Source organism: Folsomia candida, unplaced genomic scaffold (genome assembly GCF_002217175.1).
Source record: "Folsomia candida strain VU population unplaced genomic scaffold, ASM221717v1 Fcan01_Sc016, whole genome shotgun sequence".
Lineage (NCBI taxonomy): Eukaryota > Metazoa > Arthropoda > Collembola > Entomobryomorpha > Isotomidae > Folsomia > Folsomia candida.
Genome location: NW_019091208.1, coordinates 138,508 through 158,160, shown reverse-complemented (window position 1 = coordinate 158,160; position 19,653 = coordinate 138,508). Strand labels below are relative to the sequence as shown.

The 19,653-nt window shown below is 38.1% G+C and overlaps 3 protein-coding genes and 1 long non-coding RNA gene across 5 annotated transcripts; all 4 read right to left on the bottom strand.

Moving 5' to 3' along the window:
• Positions 1 to 4,623: 4,623 nt before the first annotated feature.
• Positions 4,624 to 5,197, bottom strand: LOC118437804. 2 transcript variants are annotated; one of them, XR_004836367.1, is made up of 3 exons: positions 5,015 to 5,197; positions 4,881 to 4,905; positions 4,624 to 4,785 (listed from the first exon to the last, which is right to left on the bottom strand). It is a non-coding gene; the product is annotated as an uncharacterized LOC118437804 (long non-coding RNA). The 2 variants fall into 2 exon arrangements; XR_004836366.1 differs by having other exon boundaries at positions 4,624 to 4,905.
• Positions 5,198 to 10,751: 5,554 nt separating this feature from the next.
• LOC110856437 (vitamin D 25-hydroxylase-like) lies at positions 10,752 to 12,288 on the bottom strand. The gene is made up of 3 exons (XM_035857058.1): positions 12,189 to 12,288; positions 11,595 to 11,775; positions 10,752 to 11,205 (listed from the first exon to the last, which is right to left on the bottom strand). The coding sequence occupies exons 1-3, from the start codon at positions 12,286 to 12,288 to the stop codon at positions 10,752 to 10,754; spliced, it is 735 nt and encodes a 244-aa protein (XP_035712951.1).
• Positions 12,289 to 13,563: 1,275 nt separating this feature from the next.
• Positions 13,564 to 14,619, bottom strand: LOC110856436 (putative nuclease HARBI1). The gene is made up of 3 exons (XM_022104920.1): positions 14,175 to 14,619; positions 13,801 to 14,116; positions 13,564 to 13,735 (listed from the first exon to the last, which is right to left on the bottom strand). Exons 1-3 carry the CDS (start codon positions 14,617 to 14,619, stop codon positions 13,564 to 13,566), a joined length of 933 nt encoding a protein of 310 aa, XP_021960612.1.
• A 768-nt stretch (positions 14,620 to 15,387) lies between these two features.
• LOC110856435 (methyl farnesoate epoxidase) lies at positions 15,388 to 16,481 on the bottom strand. The gene is made up of 4 exons (XM_022104919.1): positions 16,336 to 16,481; positions 15,867 to 16,037; positions 15,649 to 15,725; positions 15,388 to 15,572 (listed from the first exon to the last, which is right to left on the bottom strand). The coding sequence occupies exons 1-4, from the start codon at positions 16,479 to 16,481 to the stop codon at positions 15,388 to 15,390; spliced, it is 579 nt and encodes a 192-aa protein (XP_021960611.1).
• Between the last annotated feature and the right edge of the window lie 3,172 nt (positions 16,482 to 19,653).

Genomic DNA, 19,653 nt, shown 5'->3' with positions numbered 1-19,653 from the left:
TATTTGGTGATGGTAATAAATATGCGTATGTATGTATGTTGTAGGTATGCAGATATACTTGACTCAAATAAGAGAAATCTCCGATATACGTATATACGTAATTGCATATACATACATGTATATGCATTTGATATACTAGAGGAATGGATGTACATATGTATGTTGTTAAAAGTCATAGGTAAAGTTAAGAATGCATACGCGAATAAATAAGTCGTTGAACTTATGTATCTGGGCTTGGGAAATTATGTCGGTATCTCATAATGAGATGAAATAAATTAAAAATGTGGCTAAAGTTACATACGTATGTGTCAATCCATTCACTTATGATTTTGAATAAATTAAATATTAGACTGTTATAGCCCCGATTTGCCATGCACCGTCTAAATTCCATCGGCATTATAACGGCACCGACGGCTGAGCTGCGTAAATTCTGCCACCCCTCTGCCGCGTATTTCCCGTCACACTATTTTCATACGGCAGGGAGTCAACCTGGGATGCATAAGTACTACACAGTACCATTGCTGGCCAGTATGCAATTTGCCGAGCATATATGCAGACGTAAAAATCCTTCTTTCGGCATACGGTTCACCTGCGGGAAACTAAGTTCACCACCGCCATCTGCACGCTCTCTTTACATCTTTTACACAAACTGCCCGCACCTTTATAATCTTTCCTTGCCTTGGTGCATTATTATTTTCCCTCGACTTGGTGAATTGCAAGTTAACTTATTTATTGTTTTAACAAATATAAAAATGACAAAGTTTGCGGTAGTGTTATTTCCTGATGAGGAAGATTGTATTGATGTGATCTCTTCATCGTGGGTTCTTCCGTCCATGACTCCTGATCAAAAAGGTGGCGAGAAAATTTGTCGTTATCCACCGCATAGTATTCGAGGAGCGAAATTGGCAAAGTTGGTTATCAGTCATGTCCAACCATCCTCCACGTGGCTAGTCTGCTCGTGTCGTGTTTTGTGTGAGTTTGGTAAGTTTAGAAAATTACATATTCATCTCTATTAGTGCAAATATAAAATTTATTCATGAATTTAAAAAGATTTTATTCGATTTCAGATGATTACTTAAAGGCAAGAGAAGCCTCAATTCGAGCCGAAGAGACTTCCAACTTGGAGTCGTCAGCGGTGGAGGAAGCAGATGTGCGTCGTTTGCGAAGACAGAAAGCTTTAAAAAGCCAGAAAAAGACGTCAACCAAACTAGCCAACACTTATGAAACGCCCAGCACAAGTCTTGGAATTGAAAAGGATAATCCGATTAACTTAACAAATATCGACGAGTTCAAAATTGTTGCAGTGGCACAACAATCCGAAGGTCACTCGATATAAAGTATTAATATAAAAAATATCCGAATTTACATGTTAAAATGTGGAATTTTAAAATGCTTTTTAGCGATTAATCAGGCCAAGTCTCCCCAACATTTTGAGAGTGAGGGGGGAGGAGGATTTGTACTCGAGACAAACCAACTCACACCTGAACCACCTATGCCATCAGGTGAACTTCCCAGCGCCGAAACTATCATTACATTGTTGAAGGAGTATCAGGCAAAAAACGAACGTAAGGACATTCTTTCCATTAAACATTCTTTCCACGAAAAATGGCACTTCATGTAAGTTTTTGCAGGGTTCCAAGAAGCTGTTATTGATAGGCTGATTCACATAAGCCATAAATTAAAGAGTTTGAATCTGGGTCCCTCATCAACACCGAATTTCTCATTGGAAGGGGCACCGCCACTTCCGTTGACATGTAAGGAGGATCTTCATGCTCTCAACATTTGGCTGCTTTTGGGGAAAAATCAAGAATCTATGGTACCGATAAAATAACTGAATCGTTATTCAAGTGAACCGAATAAATTAAGATTAATTTTCATTTTATGTTAAGGTTACCTTCCTCAGTCTTCATGGCGGGGACAGTGTATCATCCGTTACAGCAAGTGTGATGAAGGAGATTTTTACAAATCAATTTGCAATTACCGTCAGCTATACTGGGAAAGGAGGCAAAGCAGTTTGTGGAATTAAGGGATCTCTCCTACACAAAATTGCAATTATTAGTAAATCGGAATTAGTTTTTATTAACCGAAACAAACTATTTTCATACAAACTATGAATAATTATACTAAAATTATAAAATTTGTGTAGGAGGAGTGAGATCAAATCGAGGATATGAAAACTCTACAGAATTCGAAATAAAAGAAGCAATTAAAAATTGGTTGCGGAACGCTGGAGACCGATGTGGGGGTCGCGAGGCACGTCGCCATCATAACGTTTAAATATGAGCAAGAAATCAGCACGGACGGAGAGGCGCTATCGCCGTAATGAAAAAAATCGTATTTTAAGTTTAATTAAGGGTAATGATAATTTAGTTGATAGTAACATTCCAAAATTAGTAGTCAATCCTGTTAACGTAGATATACATATGACACAGGAAGATCCTGACATATTTGATAAAACGATTGTAAATCTAAATAGTGAAGCGTTAGCCGACCCATTACCAAGTTTATCTTTAACAGATAGTATTAGAGTTTGGGCGTCACAACATTACATTAGTCATATGGCAATTAAGGACTTACTTAGTATTTTAAATCCTCACGTCAATAATATTTTACCAGCCGATTCGAGAACCTTAATGAAAACCCCACGAGTTATTAACGTGCAAAAGCTATCTGGTGGAGAATTTGTGTATTTTGGTATTCTTGCAGGAGTAGTTAAACGAATGTCAAAAAATTATACCAGCTGCACTTTCCCAATAATCTCTAAGTTTGAAAATGAATGTCAAAACAAGGTTGTGTCAATATCAGTAGGAATTGATGGGCTGCCAATTAGTAGAAGTAGTAAGAAAGAATTTTGGCCGATAATTGGCCTGGTCGATCAAATTGAAAACTGTTATCCATTTATTATAGGCTTGTTTTATGGAACATCAAAACCGACTGATACAGAATTTTTACGAGAATTTGTTAATGAATCTTTGAAATTACAACAAACAGGATTAATTGTGGGTATCTCAAAGTTTAACTTCAAAATTTCTTGCATTATTGCAGACGCCCCCGCAAGAAGTTTTATCAAAGGGTGCAAGCAGCACAACAGTTCATGTGAACGATGTGTTCAAGAAGGTGAATGGTTAGGTAGAGTAATTTTTAGAGAAATTAACTGCCCGCTTAGAACGGACGCAAGTTTTTTAGCTAAGAATGACCCTGATCATCACAAAAGCGACACAGAACTAATAAAATTAAAATTAGGCCCAGTTTCTCAGGTGGTTCTCGACCACATGCACTTAGTTTTTTTGGGGGTTACACGTAAAGTACTGTACGTCGGAATTTCCGCATTTCACGATTCAATTCCGCTTGAAAAGTTTAAACATTTTTTAAAACTACAATCCGCAATGTTTATTTTATTATCGCCAAACGCGAGTATAGTTTCGTGGAATCATTTGGCTAAGTCATTGCTGGTTCAGTTTGTACAAGAGGCAGAAATAATTTATGGACTAGAATTTATGGTATACAACGTTCATTCTCTGATTCATCTTTCCGATGACGCCTTACTTTTTGGAAACTTAGCAAACATTAGTGCTTTTCCGTTTGAAAATTTCATGCAGACAATTAAAAGAATGTTGCATTCTAATAATTTTCATTTGAGTCAAGTAGCGAAAAGGTTAGCAGAAAAGGAGGCCATGACAGTGGAAATTGACCAACATGTGAAAACGAAAAGGAATGAATTTACAAAATCTAAATATGATAATATATACTGCTTAAATGACGGACGGTATGTTATATTAAAAAGTTATGTAAATGAATTTATTTCTGATTTTTATAAAGTTGAAGTAATTGGGAAACTACCTGATTATCCATTTAATAGTTTATCAATAGGTATATTTTTAGCAAATGTGTCAAAACATGTTATAAGTGTTAATATTACTGATATTTGTCACAAATGTATGTTTCTGCCGTATGGAAAATCTTTTTTATGTGTACCATTACTTCATACTATGAAATAAATATGTAAATGATAATAATGCGGATTGCTGTCGGGAAAGTGTGTAAAGTATTCATTGCAAGAATGTTACCATATGCATGCCGTTGATGGCACCACACAAAAAGCATACGATCGCATGCTACCAGCAGACGCTGGCCCGTCGACATACTGCCGAGCGCTTGCGACGTGAGGTAGTGCGGCCAAAACTGACACTCAGCCGACGGTTTTCTTAAATCTGAAACCAGCACGGATCCCGACTACGGGCCGACGGTGCTGGCAAATCGGGAGTCGATCTATCCAGAAAATTGGCGGAAATTAGGATCACTATTTGCCTTCATATATTTACCTTCAATCCATAAACCTTAATGAAACTACACTCTTAGAAAAATCAATACCAGATCAATACCACGCGGTATTCATATGTGACTCTACCGTTTTGGTATTGATTTAATACCAAGCGGTATTATTTTGAATTTATACCGTTACGGTATAAAAACGTCACTTGCGGTATTGATTTTTGTTCGTGGTGGTATTGTTTATTAATACCGAAGGGTAGCAACCTAAGACACAGCGGTATTAAAACACTTAATACGGTATTGATGATTGATACCATGCAGTATGAAAAATAACGGTTTAGTACTGGTTGGTATTGATTTTAACGTTATTTATTTGATAAAATTACAAATCAGCCAATTATAAATGACAAATATTTACAAAAAATGGAAATCAACTGGATGGAATATAATGGAATAACTTAATTATGAAACTGGCTCACAAACAATAATGTGGAAGAGTTGAGCTGACTGGTTCTAAACGCACAAGCAATTTAAACAATAAATTGTGTAAATAATTCACACTTTGAGGCAGTTATTTTTATATATTTTTCAATTTAAAGTTATCTTACTCCTAATTCGATAGGAAATATCCAACTGAAATAAGTGATAAGCAAAATGTCAATTAGTTGAAATATTTTAGAATATCTACACATGTCTAATTTAATTTCAATAGTCATTCTGATTTGTAAATGTATTCACCAACCTAAAATTATCCGGAATCCTATATGCACGACCGGAACTCGGAATTGGCTAAGTTGATGATCTCGCTAAATATAAAACAATTTAATTAATACAAAGCAGACACTATGACGAAATTGGTGGTTTAAAAATCCTTCCGATTAATATAATACGTAGCAAAAGATAAAACGAAAAGAAAAAATAAATTTAAGCTTACCCTTTAATAAGAACGTGTCAAAGTTTATAGCGGAATAGTCAATTTCTTCCCCTCAAATAATTCCCTAGCCGAAATAATTTAGAAGCACTTATTTTTAAAAAGAGAACGATTTGCAACTGCAAGTGTGAGGTGATTACATTGCAAATCTCGCGCACAAATCTATACCGGACTGATTTGAGACTGGGTAAACGTGGTATAAAATCTGTACCAGTCAGTATTGATGTTTTACCAACTCGGTATTACAAGTTAATACTCTCCACGTACAAGCTCGTGGTATTGATTTTTCGCAAAATTTTAATACCCATTCGTGATTGCGTGATTATACCAGCACGACGGTATTAAAATTTTTCAGAGATCAATACCCAGTTTCTAAGAGTGTAGTTTTTAGCTTTTCTGATTTCATACATACGAATAACGCCTCTATCGATTGATGCCTAGTCTTTGAGCGAAATTAATTAAATAATTCATGGTTCAGATTATCATTTCATATTTGATTAAGTACATAAATTTCCAGGCTAGTACATATATACACACGTACATATATGAATTGAGGCCTATAAATAAATACTTATGTTCATACCACGTATGCTTTGAAAGTGATGTAAAGTTAACCCGAAACGTCGTTTTGTAATTATTATACACACAACGGTCGGACAGGAGCTAGTATAACCTTACAATCTTAATCCATGGTTAGATTCACACGATTGAAAATATGTACGTATGCACATATGCACCAGTATTTCTGACCTTACCTTGCTTTCCGCAGTTGTCAGCAGAAATTATTAATACTTAATCAAACTGTTAGCATACCACCAAGCTACGTCTTGATACATGTATGCATATATGTATATTTAATCGCATAACCCTGAACTTGTATGATCCTCAAATCAATTATTTTCATACTTACTATCATTCTCGCCAAGTGCAAGGAGTAGCCATCAATGAGACACGGTTCGCTCAGATCTTCTAACTAGGATGGTATTTCAATCAGGGCTTCAGCTAATGATTTTAAATCTACGGTTGCTAGACTTGTATGGTTTCAATCCGCTTTTGTACGACGTGGAAAGGAAGAAGTTTGTTGAAAGAAGGCAGTCAAAGTTTAAGGTTGGGCTGGTAACATGTATTGTTATCACGGTGGTACTAAATGGGATTCACACAATCACATTTTCCCCTGTTGGGATGCTTAGTTCTTCAAAGAAGGTGTTTATTAGCGCGTTTGTGATTGGCTGGTCGACCGGGTTTATGGCTGTTTTTCCGCTTTTGGTGGATCCAAGGACGTACGTGGACTTGATGAATATGCTGATGGAATTTGAACAGGGGTACTTGAATACAATAGGTAAGTAATGCGTGCTTTATTTGAATGAGAGTCAAGATGTTTTTAGTAAATGGTAATTTTTAAGTCTTTTCTGGTATTCTCTATCATAATAATTATTTTGGTTTGCAACAGACTGCCCTAACAGTCGGGTTCAGCGTTGGCAATACCGAGTTAAACTTTGCAGTCTGGCAGCAACTCTAGTATCAACAGCAGGACCGATAACACAATTTGCCATCATTTTGTATCAATCTAAAATTCCTTCGTTTCTTGGGTCTATCTCGGTAAATATCGAGTCCAGTTGGGGTCACTGGATAATCTTTGCCGTTTCGCTGGTGTTGCAAGCCTTCTTGGCGGCTGGAGTACCGGTCGCATTCAGCATTATGGTTGGACCAGTATGCAGTGGAACCTTGCTCTCAGTGGCTGGATATCTGTCCTGCTTAACAAAGTAAGCATTGATTAATCAACGTCGTAATAATAACTATTTTAGATTGGTATATACCTATTTATGTGTATTGTAAATAATTAGGTCCCATATTCTGCAACAATTCAAATATACGGATAATCTGGACACAGCAGTAAAGCTGTATAAGGAACTGTCCGTTCTAGTTGGTCAGATCAACCTGTGTTTCCGCCAGCTCGTCCTCCCAGCAATTTTAATGTACGCCATCTCCGTCAACATCCTTGGCGCCTACTTGACCATTAAGTTCAATGAAGAATTGTTCTCTAACATAGGAAATTTGTTGCTTCCCTTGCTCGCATTGGAAACGTTTGTTGTCATCATGGGTCTAGGAACGACGGCGGGCTTCGTTAACAAGGCTTCGAAGAAGACCACGGCCAAGCTTAAAGTAGGTATGTATGACGTTGTCCGGCAAAACGGGAAAGATATGACATGCCTCAGACGAACGATCAATGCATGTTGTCCGATGAAGATCCGGTTCGGCAGTAACTTTGTCGATATCTTAGCGCCACTGGTAATAACATGCTTCTGTAAGAGGACGTTGGTGCGGTTGCTTCTCTGCTTTTAGTGAAATTGTGGGTGAATTAAAATGGTTGATATGGTGCTAAAAATCAACCACCTAGTTATTGCTAAAAAAATTGTGTCTATGTATATACATATAATTTGATTGTTTTAAGTCTAGCTTACGTATATACATTACTAGCGTATAAGCCCGTCTTCCGCCGGGCGCCAGCTTATTTGATTTTCATGAAAATTGAGTGGAATTTTGGAAAACGTCAACCAATTAAATACATGAATCTATATAATAAGCTCAAGTTCTGTCACCGACGAAAGTCAAAGGAATTTGCAAAGAACGTGAAATTGATGGTTTGAGTTGATGATGGAAGTGGATGGTAAGAAAATTAAAATATTTATGAAATCTCAACAATGCTCAAAGAATGGATCCATGGAAAATCATCATATTGGTGTACCCGATTCAAATTTTGTTTACAAAGACACGTGTTCGACATATGTGACATTTGACTTGGTCCACGCGGTCACTGGTGTGTGGCATGTCAAAACACGTGTGATATTATATTCATGCTCAGATTTCAAAATCTGTTCCAGTAGAAGATTTGAGTAATTCATCGGAGGCCTCATTCCCTAATGAAGGGAATGGAAACGGAACGGATTCCATTCCTTAAATCTACCTAGTCTGCACATGAAGGGAATGGAATGTGTATAACATGGGCAGCCGATGGGAACATTGAATAACCGCGGGGACATTTTCCCTCGTCCCTCTGTCCCCACCCTTCCGCGGCTACTGTGTTTTTGTCTGTCGTTGGGAGCAGCATGTTACTTATGTAAAGCTGCAGTGAGAGCGGGAAAGGAGTCTTGACAAAATATGAAATAGCGGGAAGGGGATTCCGTTCCCTTTCCCTTCATGCAAAGATGTCACTACTTCGTCTGAAGTATATCCAACGGGAAGGGGATTCCGTTCCCTTTCCCTTCATGCAAAGATGTTACAACTTCGTCTGAAGTATATCCGACGGGAAGAGGGAAGGAACGGAAGCCTTCCCGTTCATCATCGTTTGACGACTTCACTGCGGCTCCCGCACACCCCCAACAGAGTGATAACGACATCCCAATGCGGCAAAATCAAACAGAGGTAGTGGCCATTTAGGTGCGCGACCCCACAAACAGATCACACCCGAAACTGAGGGTGCAGCCACTTTCGATATGCAAACTCCCCAGCTAATGTCCGGCACTCCCGTCATTCCTTCTATCATATAGTCCACACATGAAAGGAACGGAATCCATTCCCCTTCAGATTTCACTACTTCCCCTGAAGTGTATCCAAGGGGAATGGAAGGGAATTCCATTCCTTTCTGTATCGGCTAAACAGTAAATATCTTGCAATTTAAACAATCCAATAGTAATATGGTCCACCAGGAGTCTTGAAAAAATATGAAATGACTGATTTCATTTAGGTGCCTGACCCCACCAAAATATCACACCCAACACTGGGGGTGTAACCACTTTCGATAGGCAAACTCCGGAGCTAATATCTTGCATCCCATATTCCTTTCAGCATAACGATAACTGATAAGGGAACGGAATTCCATTCCCCTTCCATTGATGTGAAGATTTCCCTACTGCGCCTGAAGTATATCCAAGGGGAATGGAAGAGGAAGGGAATTCCATTCCCTTATGTGTAGCCTAAGTAATCTATCTTTAAATCCTATATGAATATGGTCTACCCATGAAGGGAACGGAATCCGTTCTCCTTCCCGTCATCCACACATAGCGAAATCTATGTCACTGGTTTCGGAATGGGCCTGAATAGGCCTGGACGGAACAGAATGTTCCTCAAATATCCGGAGCAAAGGAACTAATTTCCCTTCGGTAAGTGACCTCATCAAAATTTCACACCTAAAACTGGGATAATAGACAAATTTCCCCAATAATGTCTGGCGTACCCCTTCCCCCCAGAGGGATAACCACATCCCAGAGGGTCACACCCTCGCTTCCTCCTCAGCAGAGCGATAACCATATCCCAGGGGGGCATACCCTCCCACTCCCCCCAGCAGAGCGATAACCATATCCCAGGGGGACACACCCTCCCACTCCCCCCAACAGAGCGATAACCATATCTCAGGGGGGCACACCCATCCTGTCCCCCCTGCAGAGCGATAACCATAGCCAAAATGGACACAACCAATTATTCCCCCCAGCAGAGCGACAACCACGCTTAATAATTTCCGTTAAATTCCCTTCCTGATAAGCTAACCAGCAAATCCTGGATAACTGACTTATCAACCTTCCAAAACAGTTGATGTGCAAATCACTTTCTCCACTTTCACTTCCGTCACGGAAAATTCCTTTCACTTCCGTCCCCGACAGACATTTCCAGCTTATAATATAGATTATGGTTAGCATCAGGGTCCTTTGACTGTTTCCTTGGAGGATTTCTAGACAGGGTCATGTCAGTTCAAAAATTCTATAAAAGTTTTTTTTACAGATTTTAAAGTTTGGGAATATGCGCTATTTTTGCTGGGAGAGTGTGGTTGTCAAGAAAAATAAAATATTTTATAAAACGTCATAAATGCATGCGAAAAATTTTTAGGTAGCGTTTTTGATACCGATTCTAGTTCAATTATTTTATGACTATTTTAATTTGCAATTAAATTAATTCGTTGTCATTTTACGACGATTTATAAAATATTTTATTTTTCTTGACAACCAAACTCTCCCAGCAAAAATAGCGCATATTCCCAAACTTTAAAATCTGTAAAAAAAAATTTTGGAGAATTTTTGAACTGACATGACCCTGTCTAGAAATCCTCCAAGGAAACAGTCAAAGGACCCTGGTTAGCATGCAACCTCGACGTGCTAGCGCCCTTCCCACACTGTTACTGTGGTAGGGACACCAACGCGGGAATCAAATTTTGGCCGAGGTTGCATGCTTACCATAATAATATATGTAGAAATAGTGAATGACATAACAAACAAATCTGGAAGTGCTTCAAACAACTATGGGTCTACACTAGAAATTTAATGTGCATCTAGAATGAATAGATAATTTAATTCATTGTTCACCCAACGGTTAATCGATCAGGCATTGTTAGAAATAAATCTAACAAGTCAAATTTGAGATAAAATAATCAGAAATGAATAAGGCATAATGAATAAATGTTTATTTTGAATTACTGAATCGTGAATGAATATTTTTTTAAAGTTTTTAAATTGGGATGCTTTGAACTTCTTTAGAACAGGTAGGCATGCACATACGCTTATGACAACCTATCTGTCAGGATAATTTTGTAAGGCAGCGATGACATAAGGAAGCCTGCTTTCGGTGCGAGTCCTGGATTGGCAGCGGCATCACTCGGGTCAAACTTTACTTGGAATCGTTGAAACATATTTGTCGTAAAGAGAAAAAGTGTATCCCGCGCCAAAGTTTCCCCAACACATTGACGTCTCCCGATCCAAAATGGGATCAGGGCTTCATGTTTCTTAAACGATTTGGAGTCCGAACTTAGAAATCGTTCTGGCCGGAAGTTTTCCGGATCTCGCCAGATCTTGGGGTCGAAATGGATTCCGTACACGTTTGCCATGATTGGCGTATTTTTTGGAAAGGCGTAACCCTTGTAGACCACGTCATACAGGGTGCGGTGTCCAAGTCCGCCTGGAAGGATGCTGGAGAAGCGGAGCGTTTCGGCAAGGAAGGCTTCGACGTAAGGTAGGCTAAAAGATGCAACAATTTTGAATAAAGGTTAAGGTCATTGAAGGCAATTTTCAAATAATTTCTGGAATTTTTACAAATTTATGTACACTCTTAGGAAACCTACTGAAATCCATGCATAATTTTACCGGTGTGGTACACAGATAATACCGTGTACTACCGTTTGGTGATTTCGTGATTTAAAAAAAATTACCGGTTATAAACGAACTATAAAAATCCGGTAGAAATTTGTTACCACATCAAGACTATTTCCCAGTATATAAGTAACTCTACCGGATATTTTACAGTTTGGACATTTTTCTCGAAGTGTAAAAAAATGCATGACGCATTTGAATTTTTCGCATTACTTATGCAATTCTTGCTTATTTTTGCATATACAAATTTTGCATACCTCGTTCTATCCGACAAACTACAGAACCTCGAAGTTCCGACTACGTCGTCGATTTCCTTCTGCAACTTTCTCTGTATTCCCGGAAAGGTCGCCATGTACAAAAATAGCCAAGATAATGTGGTGGAAGTTGTTTCCGACCCGGTATCGAAAAGATGTTTGAGAACTGCTACGAGTTGCCGTTCTTCAAATAGGAGAAATAAAGACGTCAATTAAGCAAGCCTTTAACGAATGAATGGCGGTCTCCAGAAGTATGTATGCTCACAGATTTGGAGCAAACTAATGTCAATCGATTACGAATATAATTAGTATGAAATTTGCAAATGGCACCATCTGCCAATGCTCAAGTTTAGCTTAGATATTTGCATAAAAAGAGGAGAAAACGCACCCCGAAGGCTGATAAATTTTTCAATTTACAAATTTCTTATGCATTTCTCCCGCTCTGTGTGCAAATATATCTACCAAACCTGCGCGGCAGATAGTGCCATTTGCAAATTTCATGCTAATTATAAATATTTGTGACGATTGATCCTAGTTTGCCCCACATCTGTGATCATAAGTACTTTGGGAGACCTCCATTATAAGTTGAATAAATACCTCCGACATCTTTGAAAAAAGCGGACTCTGGGTCGTCACAAGAGTTGATTTCTTTTAGAAAAACGTCGATAAAGTCCCTAAACAATTTATAAAAGTTCATATCTTAAAAACGTGTTTTTCAATAAATCAACTCAGCTGCTATTGTTTTCGCTCAGTTTTTTGTTTATTATAATAACGCATTCATCAGTTTTAACTTCAATTTAACTCAATTAAAGCGGGTTTGCAGTATTTCTTGTAATTTCGAGAACAATAAAATGTCAGATAGTGATTGTGAAAGTATTGCAACCAATACAAATTTGCCCACCGGGTCAAAACGAACAACATTCACGACGTTCGAAATAAAACTACTTCTCTCCCTCGTTGAAGCCAAAAAGAAAATCCTAGAGGATAAGAAGACCGACTTTATCAATTTGGAGAAAAAGAGGAAGGGTTGGGATCAACTCACGACGGAATTTAATTCTTCGGCGGAAGTCACAGCACGGACGAAAAGTCAATTACAAAAAAAATGGGACAATCTGAAGTCTCGAGCTAAGAAGGATGTGTGTAATAATAGTTCTTTTAAAATTATAGCTTCGATGGTTAATGATATTATAGCTAATACGTTCTTGCTCTATTATGGTAAAAAGGTTTCTGAAAATCAACGAAAGAAACGTAAAATTGGAGGTGGATCACCCCCTCCGCCTGTTCCCGACGTAAGTGATAAAGTTGCATCAATTATTCCATCTCAAATGAAACCTCTCGAGAACGAGTTTGACTGTGACGCCTGGATCATGGAGCAACGCAAAGAGGTTGGGCTCGATATCGACAACATTGAAGAGCGTGGCCAAGAGATCGAACCACCAAAGAGTAGAAAAACGTAACATTTTTATTTGTACATAACATTGCGAATTTTATATAAATGATGTAGTTTTACCCTACTACTAGAGAAGTGTAGAAATCGTGACGCCAGGTCTTCTCTGATTGATTGGGAATATGAAGAGCACAATTTGCGGATGAAAACATTGGCACTAGCACAGGAGGCAGAACAATTACGAGTGGACAAAACCAAATTGGAAATTAAACAAATGACTCAAAAACATGAACTTGAAGTGAAATTTTTACTTTCAAAACTTGAAATTGATGGAGGGCAGCAAAGCATAGTCGTATGTACGCAAAAAGTAAATAATCAACATGTAAATTAAAAACATGACTAAAAATGTTGTTCAACAAATGCACATCTAAACAGTCGCCCAGAACCGGTACACCTTCCATTTGATCTCTCTTCGCCAGTGAAATCACCGTCTTGATCCGTCTTCAACTCGATCATTGTCGTATATATCCGAGCGTTTACTACTAAAATCGAAACCTGTTAAACTTGTTCTCTACCGGAAATAAATTATATATTAATGTAATACCGGCATATGTTGTGAAGAATCGACACAGCCACGATAACAACTAAGCTGGTCTTCAATTTTATGCGCAATTTCTTCAAGCAAGGGAAGCGCCGCTTCACAATTCCAAATGCCCGTTCAATGGTGTTGCGTGTTCGAATTTGAGCATAATTATATCTATTTAGTCAATATATAAGTTAATATATTTATTAGTTTGTATTATTTAATGCAAGATAAATTACCGCTGTTCTGACGGCGTCCGTGGCGGTTCAAACGGGGTCAGAAGGAAAGGTAGCAGAGGATATCCCCCATCTCCGACCAACAAACCTGGAACTCGCCCATCCTGCGAATCGTCAAAAAGCAGGGAATTCTCGAAAATCCGTGAATCGTGGGCACTCTCATACCAGCGAGCGACCACGTTTGTGAAGCACAGCGAGGCGTCACAAGTCGCTTGCACATTAATTGAAAAGCGCCCCTTCCTATTTCTGAACAGCTCAGCGTCATTTCCTCCAGGTGAAATAATATGTATATGCGTGCAGTCAATGCTCCCAATTACTCCTATCACAATGTACGTTTTTATCTCTAATATTTGCATGCAATGTGTTTATCAGCTTACCAGGAAATCCAGCAATTTTATAAAATTCCTGTTGCACTTTATCAGCCTCTTGGAAGTTTAGAAATTGGATAAAGCGACTACGAAATTTAGCAATTGCTTTTGAAACCCGTTTCACTAAATTTGAGATTGTTGGTTGTGACATCTGGTGCAAGTCTGCATTGTCGGTTTGAAAGTTCCCCGTGGCAAAAAAGCGAAGGACGGTCAAGAACTGAATGATCGGAGGAATATGTACACCTCTTGGCACCCGGCAAGATAAGTCTTGGCTGATGAGGTCCGTAACAAAAATTGCAGTTTCTTTGTACATATGATACCGTATTTTGAATTCGACGGCATTGAACCACTCCAAAGGATTGTGTCGATCTTGCAGTCTGGTCAGAGGGATTTTTGCAACCCGAATTTGACGTTCACGACGATAATCAAAATTTACCAGTCGTGAAAGTGACATTTTGTATAATAATAGTATTTTAATTACAAAAACAACGCGAAAATTGTATGTAAGTTGACCTCAAGGAAGCTACATGAGGTACCTGGAAAATTGAGAGGAAAACTCAAGTTTTGAGGATGAGGTCAACCTTAAGTTTTCATTATTTATACGGAAGAGTTGAGGTGAGGTTGAGGTTAAGGTTCAACTGAGGTCAAGGTCAGGATGAGGTTGAGGTAAGCCTAAGTTTTCATTGTTTATACAAATTAAGGAGCCACTCAACCTTTCCTCATCCTTAGGAACCATTATTTATAGGACCATAAGTTAAGTTTGTGTGGGATTTTTGAAGTAATTTTTAAAATATTTCAAAAAATTGGAAGAGGTTGTGAAATGCTATTTTTCTAAATTGAACGTTTTACTGAGTTTTTTGAAGTCTGACAGTTGGGCAGAAACTATTTTGGCAAAACAAATCGGAACACAAGATTGTCGAAAATAATTCATTCATTTTTACTGGATTTTGAAGGGCTCTACCAATTGGTGAAAAAGAACGTCGCATTTGGCGAAAAAGATACCTTAATGAGTAATTATGCTTTATCATAAACATAATATTGAACTAAATAAGTTTTGCTAAACGTATTTTTCGAAGTTTTCCATTTTCCCCAAATATGACAAAAAATTATTTCGTCATTCGTTACTTTAATTTTAATTTTTTTTGCTATTCGTTTGGATAATTGGTTTTGACGAAATGATTTTTCGCCAAACTGTCGATCTATCGAATTTTATGGAGTATCTCTACCTCGCTCTATCAGACAAACTGCAAAATCTCGAAGTTCCAACTACGTCGTCAATTTGTTTCTGAAATTTCCTCTGTACGTCGGGAAATGTCGCCATGTACAAAAAGACCCAAGAGAAAGACGCGGAAGTTGTTTCCGCCCCAGCTTCAAAAAGATCTTTGAGAACTGCTACGAGTTGACGTTCTTAAAATAGGAGAAGTAGAGACCCCAATTATAAGCAAGCCCTTAACGAATGAAAACTGCCAAGTTGAATAAATACCTCCGACATCTTTGAAAAAAGCGGAACCGGGGTCCTCACAGGTGTTGATCTCTTTAATAAAAACGTCGATGAAGTCCCTATAAACATTTGGTATACATTAATGAATGTTTGTAACCATTAATTCACACAGTCAGTGAAAGACACTATTTCGTCAAGTCATATGCACACCGTTCTATGCCGATCATGTATGGATCACGGGTTATTAAGAGTGTGTGTACCTTGAAAAGTCTGTTACACATGTTTCTTTATGCTCCTGGACCGTCTGAGTGAACAGGTTTTTCATTCTATCGGTGTAATTCCGGAACGCGGTGAAGCCTTTGTATCCCAATTTTTCCAACCAGGGCCAAAATAAAACAATTCCTCCACCTTCCGCGGCTAATTCAAGGACTCTGAAATGTATTTAAGTAAATTCAAGTCATCAAACGTATCAAGTTCACATATGTACAAAAGTAGCTTCAATAAATTATTAGAAGGGATGGGATTTATTGATTAATTTCCGTTACCCATAAATTTTTAATTTCTACACAAGTTGCATTTCACCCCAACGATCAATTTTGTTTTGTCTCATTGTACCCTAAAAACGTCCAGGACAGTGCGGGAACACCTAATTTCATCTATTGATAGGTAATGCCCGGTATTACCAGGGCTGGTACATAGTACGTACTCCGGTCGATATTTATAACTTACTCCGTCAATTGTTCCGAAAAGGCCAATATTTTGGGATCGTCGTGATTATACCGGTGCCCTGACATGATCATCCACAACGAATTGACCACAGCGACGATCATGTTGTCCTTGATGTCTGAGATTACTTGACCCTCCGTGGATTTCATCTAGTCCAATAGCTCCTTAAGCTCGTCCATGATTAGGGCTTCCATGGTGCTCTTGCCAAAACCGAAATCTCGCAATTGGCGAATCGTAAAACGGCGAAGTTCTTCCCACGGCTTTCCTCCCGAGTTTACGATACCTTTTCAAGAAAATTATTTAGGTAGCAAATTGACATGTGGTATATGCAGGCATACCTGTTCACAATCATTCATTTGACCGGCTTTGGTAATGAATGATAGTGAGTGAAAATGAATTTCCTGTCATTTGAATGTGAATGACTGGAACATCCCTTCATTTCAGATGAGTTGCTGTGAATGAAAGTATTTTTCACTCCTTCCATTTTTTTTAATATATGGGGCGAAATGAGAATTAAAATCCGATGTAATGAAATAAATTAAAAATAAAATGAAAATCTTCTATCAAAAATAGGAATTAATGGGTTTTGACTGAAAAGGTATGGATGCAGTTGGCAAATATTTATGCATATGTTTGGCATTGGGCCATTTGCATAATCCTCACCATGGATTTGTCCATTCGTATATAAATCAGTAATCAGACTATCACCACCGAGCTTGAAACGACCAGTGAAAGCTGGTTCCTGGGAGAACATTTCCTTCAGCATTTTAAAGTCGGAGATCACGCAAACTCTGAAAATTACGGAGTGAACATTTTAACAAATTTTATCATGTATGTATGAACATATTTGCAGCCTTGTCTGTCAAAAATTGATACGGGTTTGTGCAGAGGCACTGTAGGCAGAGGGGTGTTTACATACATACAAAGTTATGCATAATTATGCAGAATTGTCGGTAATTATGGTTTTTAAGGGCAATACCCCAGGATTTTTCTTTCCCAGGTTACAAAGCGTACATGAGACAAGCTAAAAAAATTTACACTTATGTCCTTCGAAGTATGTAGCTTACTTAGTTCCCGCCATAGAAATGGAATAAATATCTCCGTACTGCTCCGCCCACTTGGGCGGGAAGAGGAAAGGGTTTATCCTACTGAGTTGTAATATGTTTCCAGGAAACGGGAGTCCACGAGGTCCTTAAATTTAATAAAAATACGATTAATTTAAATCTATGGGATAATGTTTATCGTTTACACTCTTAAAAATTATGTCACCTTTTTGGAAGGTAATATGTATGTGCACTCTGAACTTAGTAAACTACACTAACTCCAGAGTAAATTTTGTTTCTATGTAATCAAGTCTACATTAGGGACGGTCCATAAATTATGTCACCCGAGACGGGGTCCAAGGATTCAATGATATCGTGCCTATGCGACACATGTTAAATGGGGGAGGGGGATCTTTTTTGCGTGACATAATTTTATTGATCTCCCCTTACCCTGGCTTTCGTGTAGCTTACTTAATTTAGAATTTAGAGCGCATTTACAATTTACGGTTTTATGAAATTTGCTAAGTTTTCCGCAAAATAAAAAAAAACTCACCTGGCGGAAATTTTCCTTTCAATGCTAACGAATTTTTGTTTTTCCTCCTCCCAAACAAAACATAGTAGACGACCGCCCCCACCAACGCGACGATAAAAATGAAGGGAATAGAAAGCATAACTTTTTCCAAACAAAGCTGGGCTTAACTTTAAAGGATCGTATCCAAACTTTTGAAATGATGTATGACTATCTAGAAATAAAATGCCTGCTTATGATGCAATAATTTTACAATCGCGCGATATGAGTACGAATATTTATACTGCGCGAACGAGGTGAATAAAGTGAGGTAATATCTTCCTGTTGGAGAAATAAAGATACAAATCTGTATTTATACGGAGTTAAATAAATTAATTTTTAAAAATTATTGGTGCTTAATCTATTGGTGCAGACGTCAGACGTGGTCATGGCTACCTACATATTTATAAGGAAAAGTCTACTCGGACTGGACAATAATTATATTCATGAATACGTAAATGCACAGCACGATGAGAAATATATATGTACATATTTACTCATACATAAATACGATGAGGGGCATATACATGCAATGTCAATATAAATACACTTATTTAACGTATGTATGAATATAAATATGTGCACTTCAAATAAACCGTCGCAAACGCGCATACGGAAGTAGCTCAGACTCACTTCACCCCAACCACTCCCATGACATCGCGGGAACACTCAATTTCACTGTATTTCATCGATAGATTCAATTTTTGTAAAAATCTCATTTTGCCCCGACCACCCCCCCCCCCTGGAGACCAGGGAGTGTGGTCCGATTGATCCCAAGAGTTGATAGGATCCTCCCCTTGAGGTCACATGTATGATTCCACAAACCGACTTCGATTATATCAATCTTTTCTTCCGTTATCCTGCTGACGGGCGGAGATTCGGACAGACGGACAGACAGACGGACAAAGTCTTCACATAAAATAGCTGAAACTACTTGATAAATTGGAAACAATTCATCACCCGCTGAGGTACGCTCTTAGAAATGGGGTTACGATTACATATAACCAAAAAGTAAACGTATGTGACTCTACCGCCCTGGTTATAAATTTTTCATCCAGTGGTTACAATTCCCACCGACTAACTAAGAAGTTCCACTGACTTGGTATTACATTGTCACCAGAGCTGATTAATTCATAACCAGTTGATTCAGGCCCCGTTTTAGCTATAGGCAACAGCCTAGGGCGCCAGAATTTTGGGCGCCGGTAGGCACCCCTATACACTACACGTTCAGCCAGTTGTGCATTACTTTTAGCTTGAAAATCCAGCCAGATAAACTTGCAATTTCCTCGTAAAACTTGCAATGCAGAAATCCAGGGTGGTTCTGGTTATCCACGATTTTGACCGTGCAATTTTCAATTGTCCACCCTCTGAGATAAGTGTACCTGTTTATTTGCGTTGATTTGAATTTTATTGTTTTGACCTTTGGCAGAACTTTTAAATAAATTTTCAGGCAAAACTTGCATTTTTTAAAACTCGTTAAGCTTTCAAATGTTAACCCAATTTATAAAATTGGGCACAATTTTTTATCTGAATTGTTTAAATTATAAAAATTCATTTTTTTCGCTTTTAATTATCAAAAACTTTTGCGGTTTATTAAGATTCAACAATATTCGTAGTATGTTAATCTCAAATTTTAAAAGTGTTGAAAAATTATTTATATAATTTTAGGGTCCCTGAAAATGAAGTAAGTGAGCAAGAATTTCGCTTGAT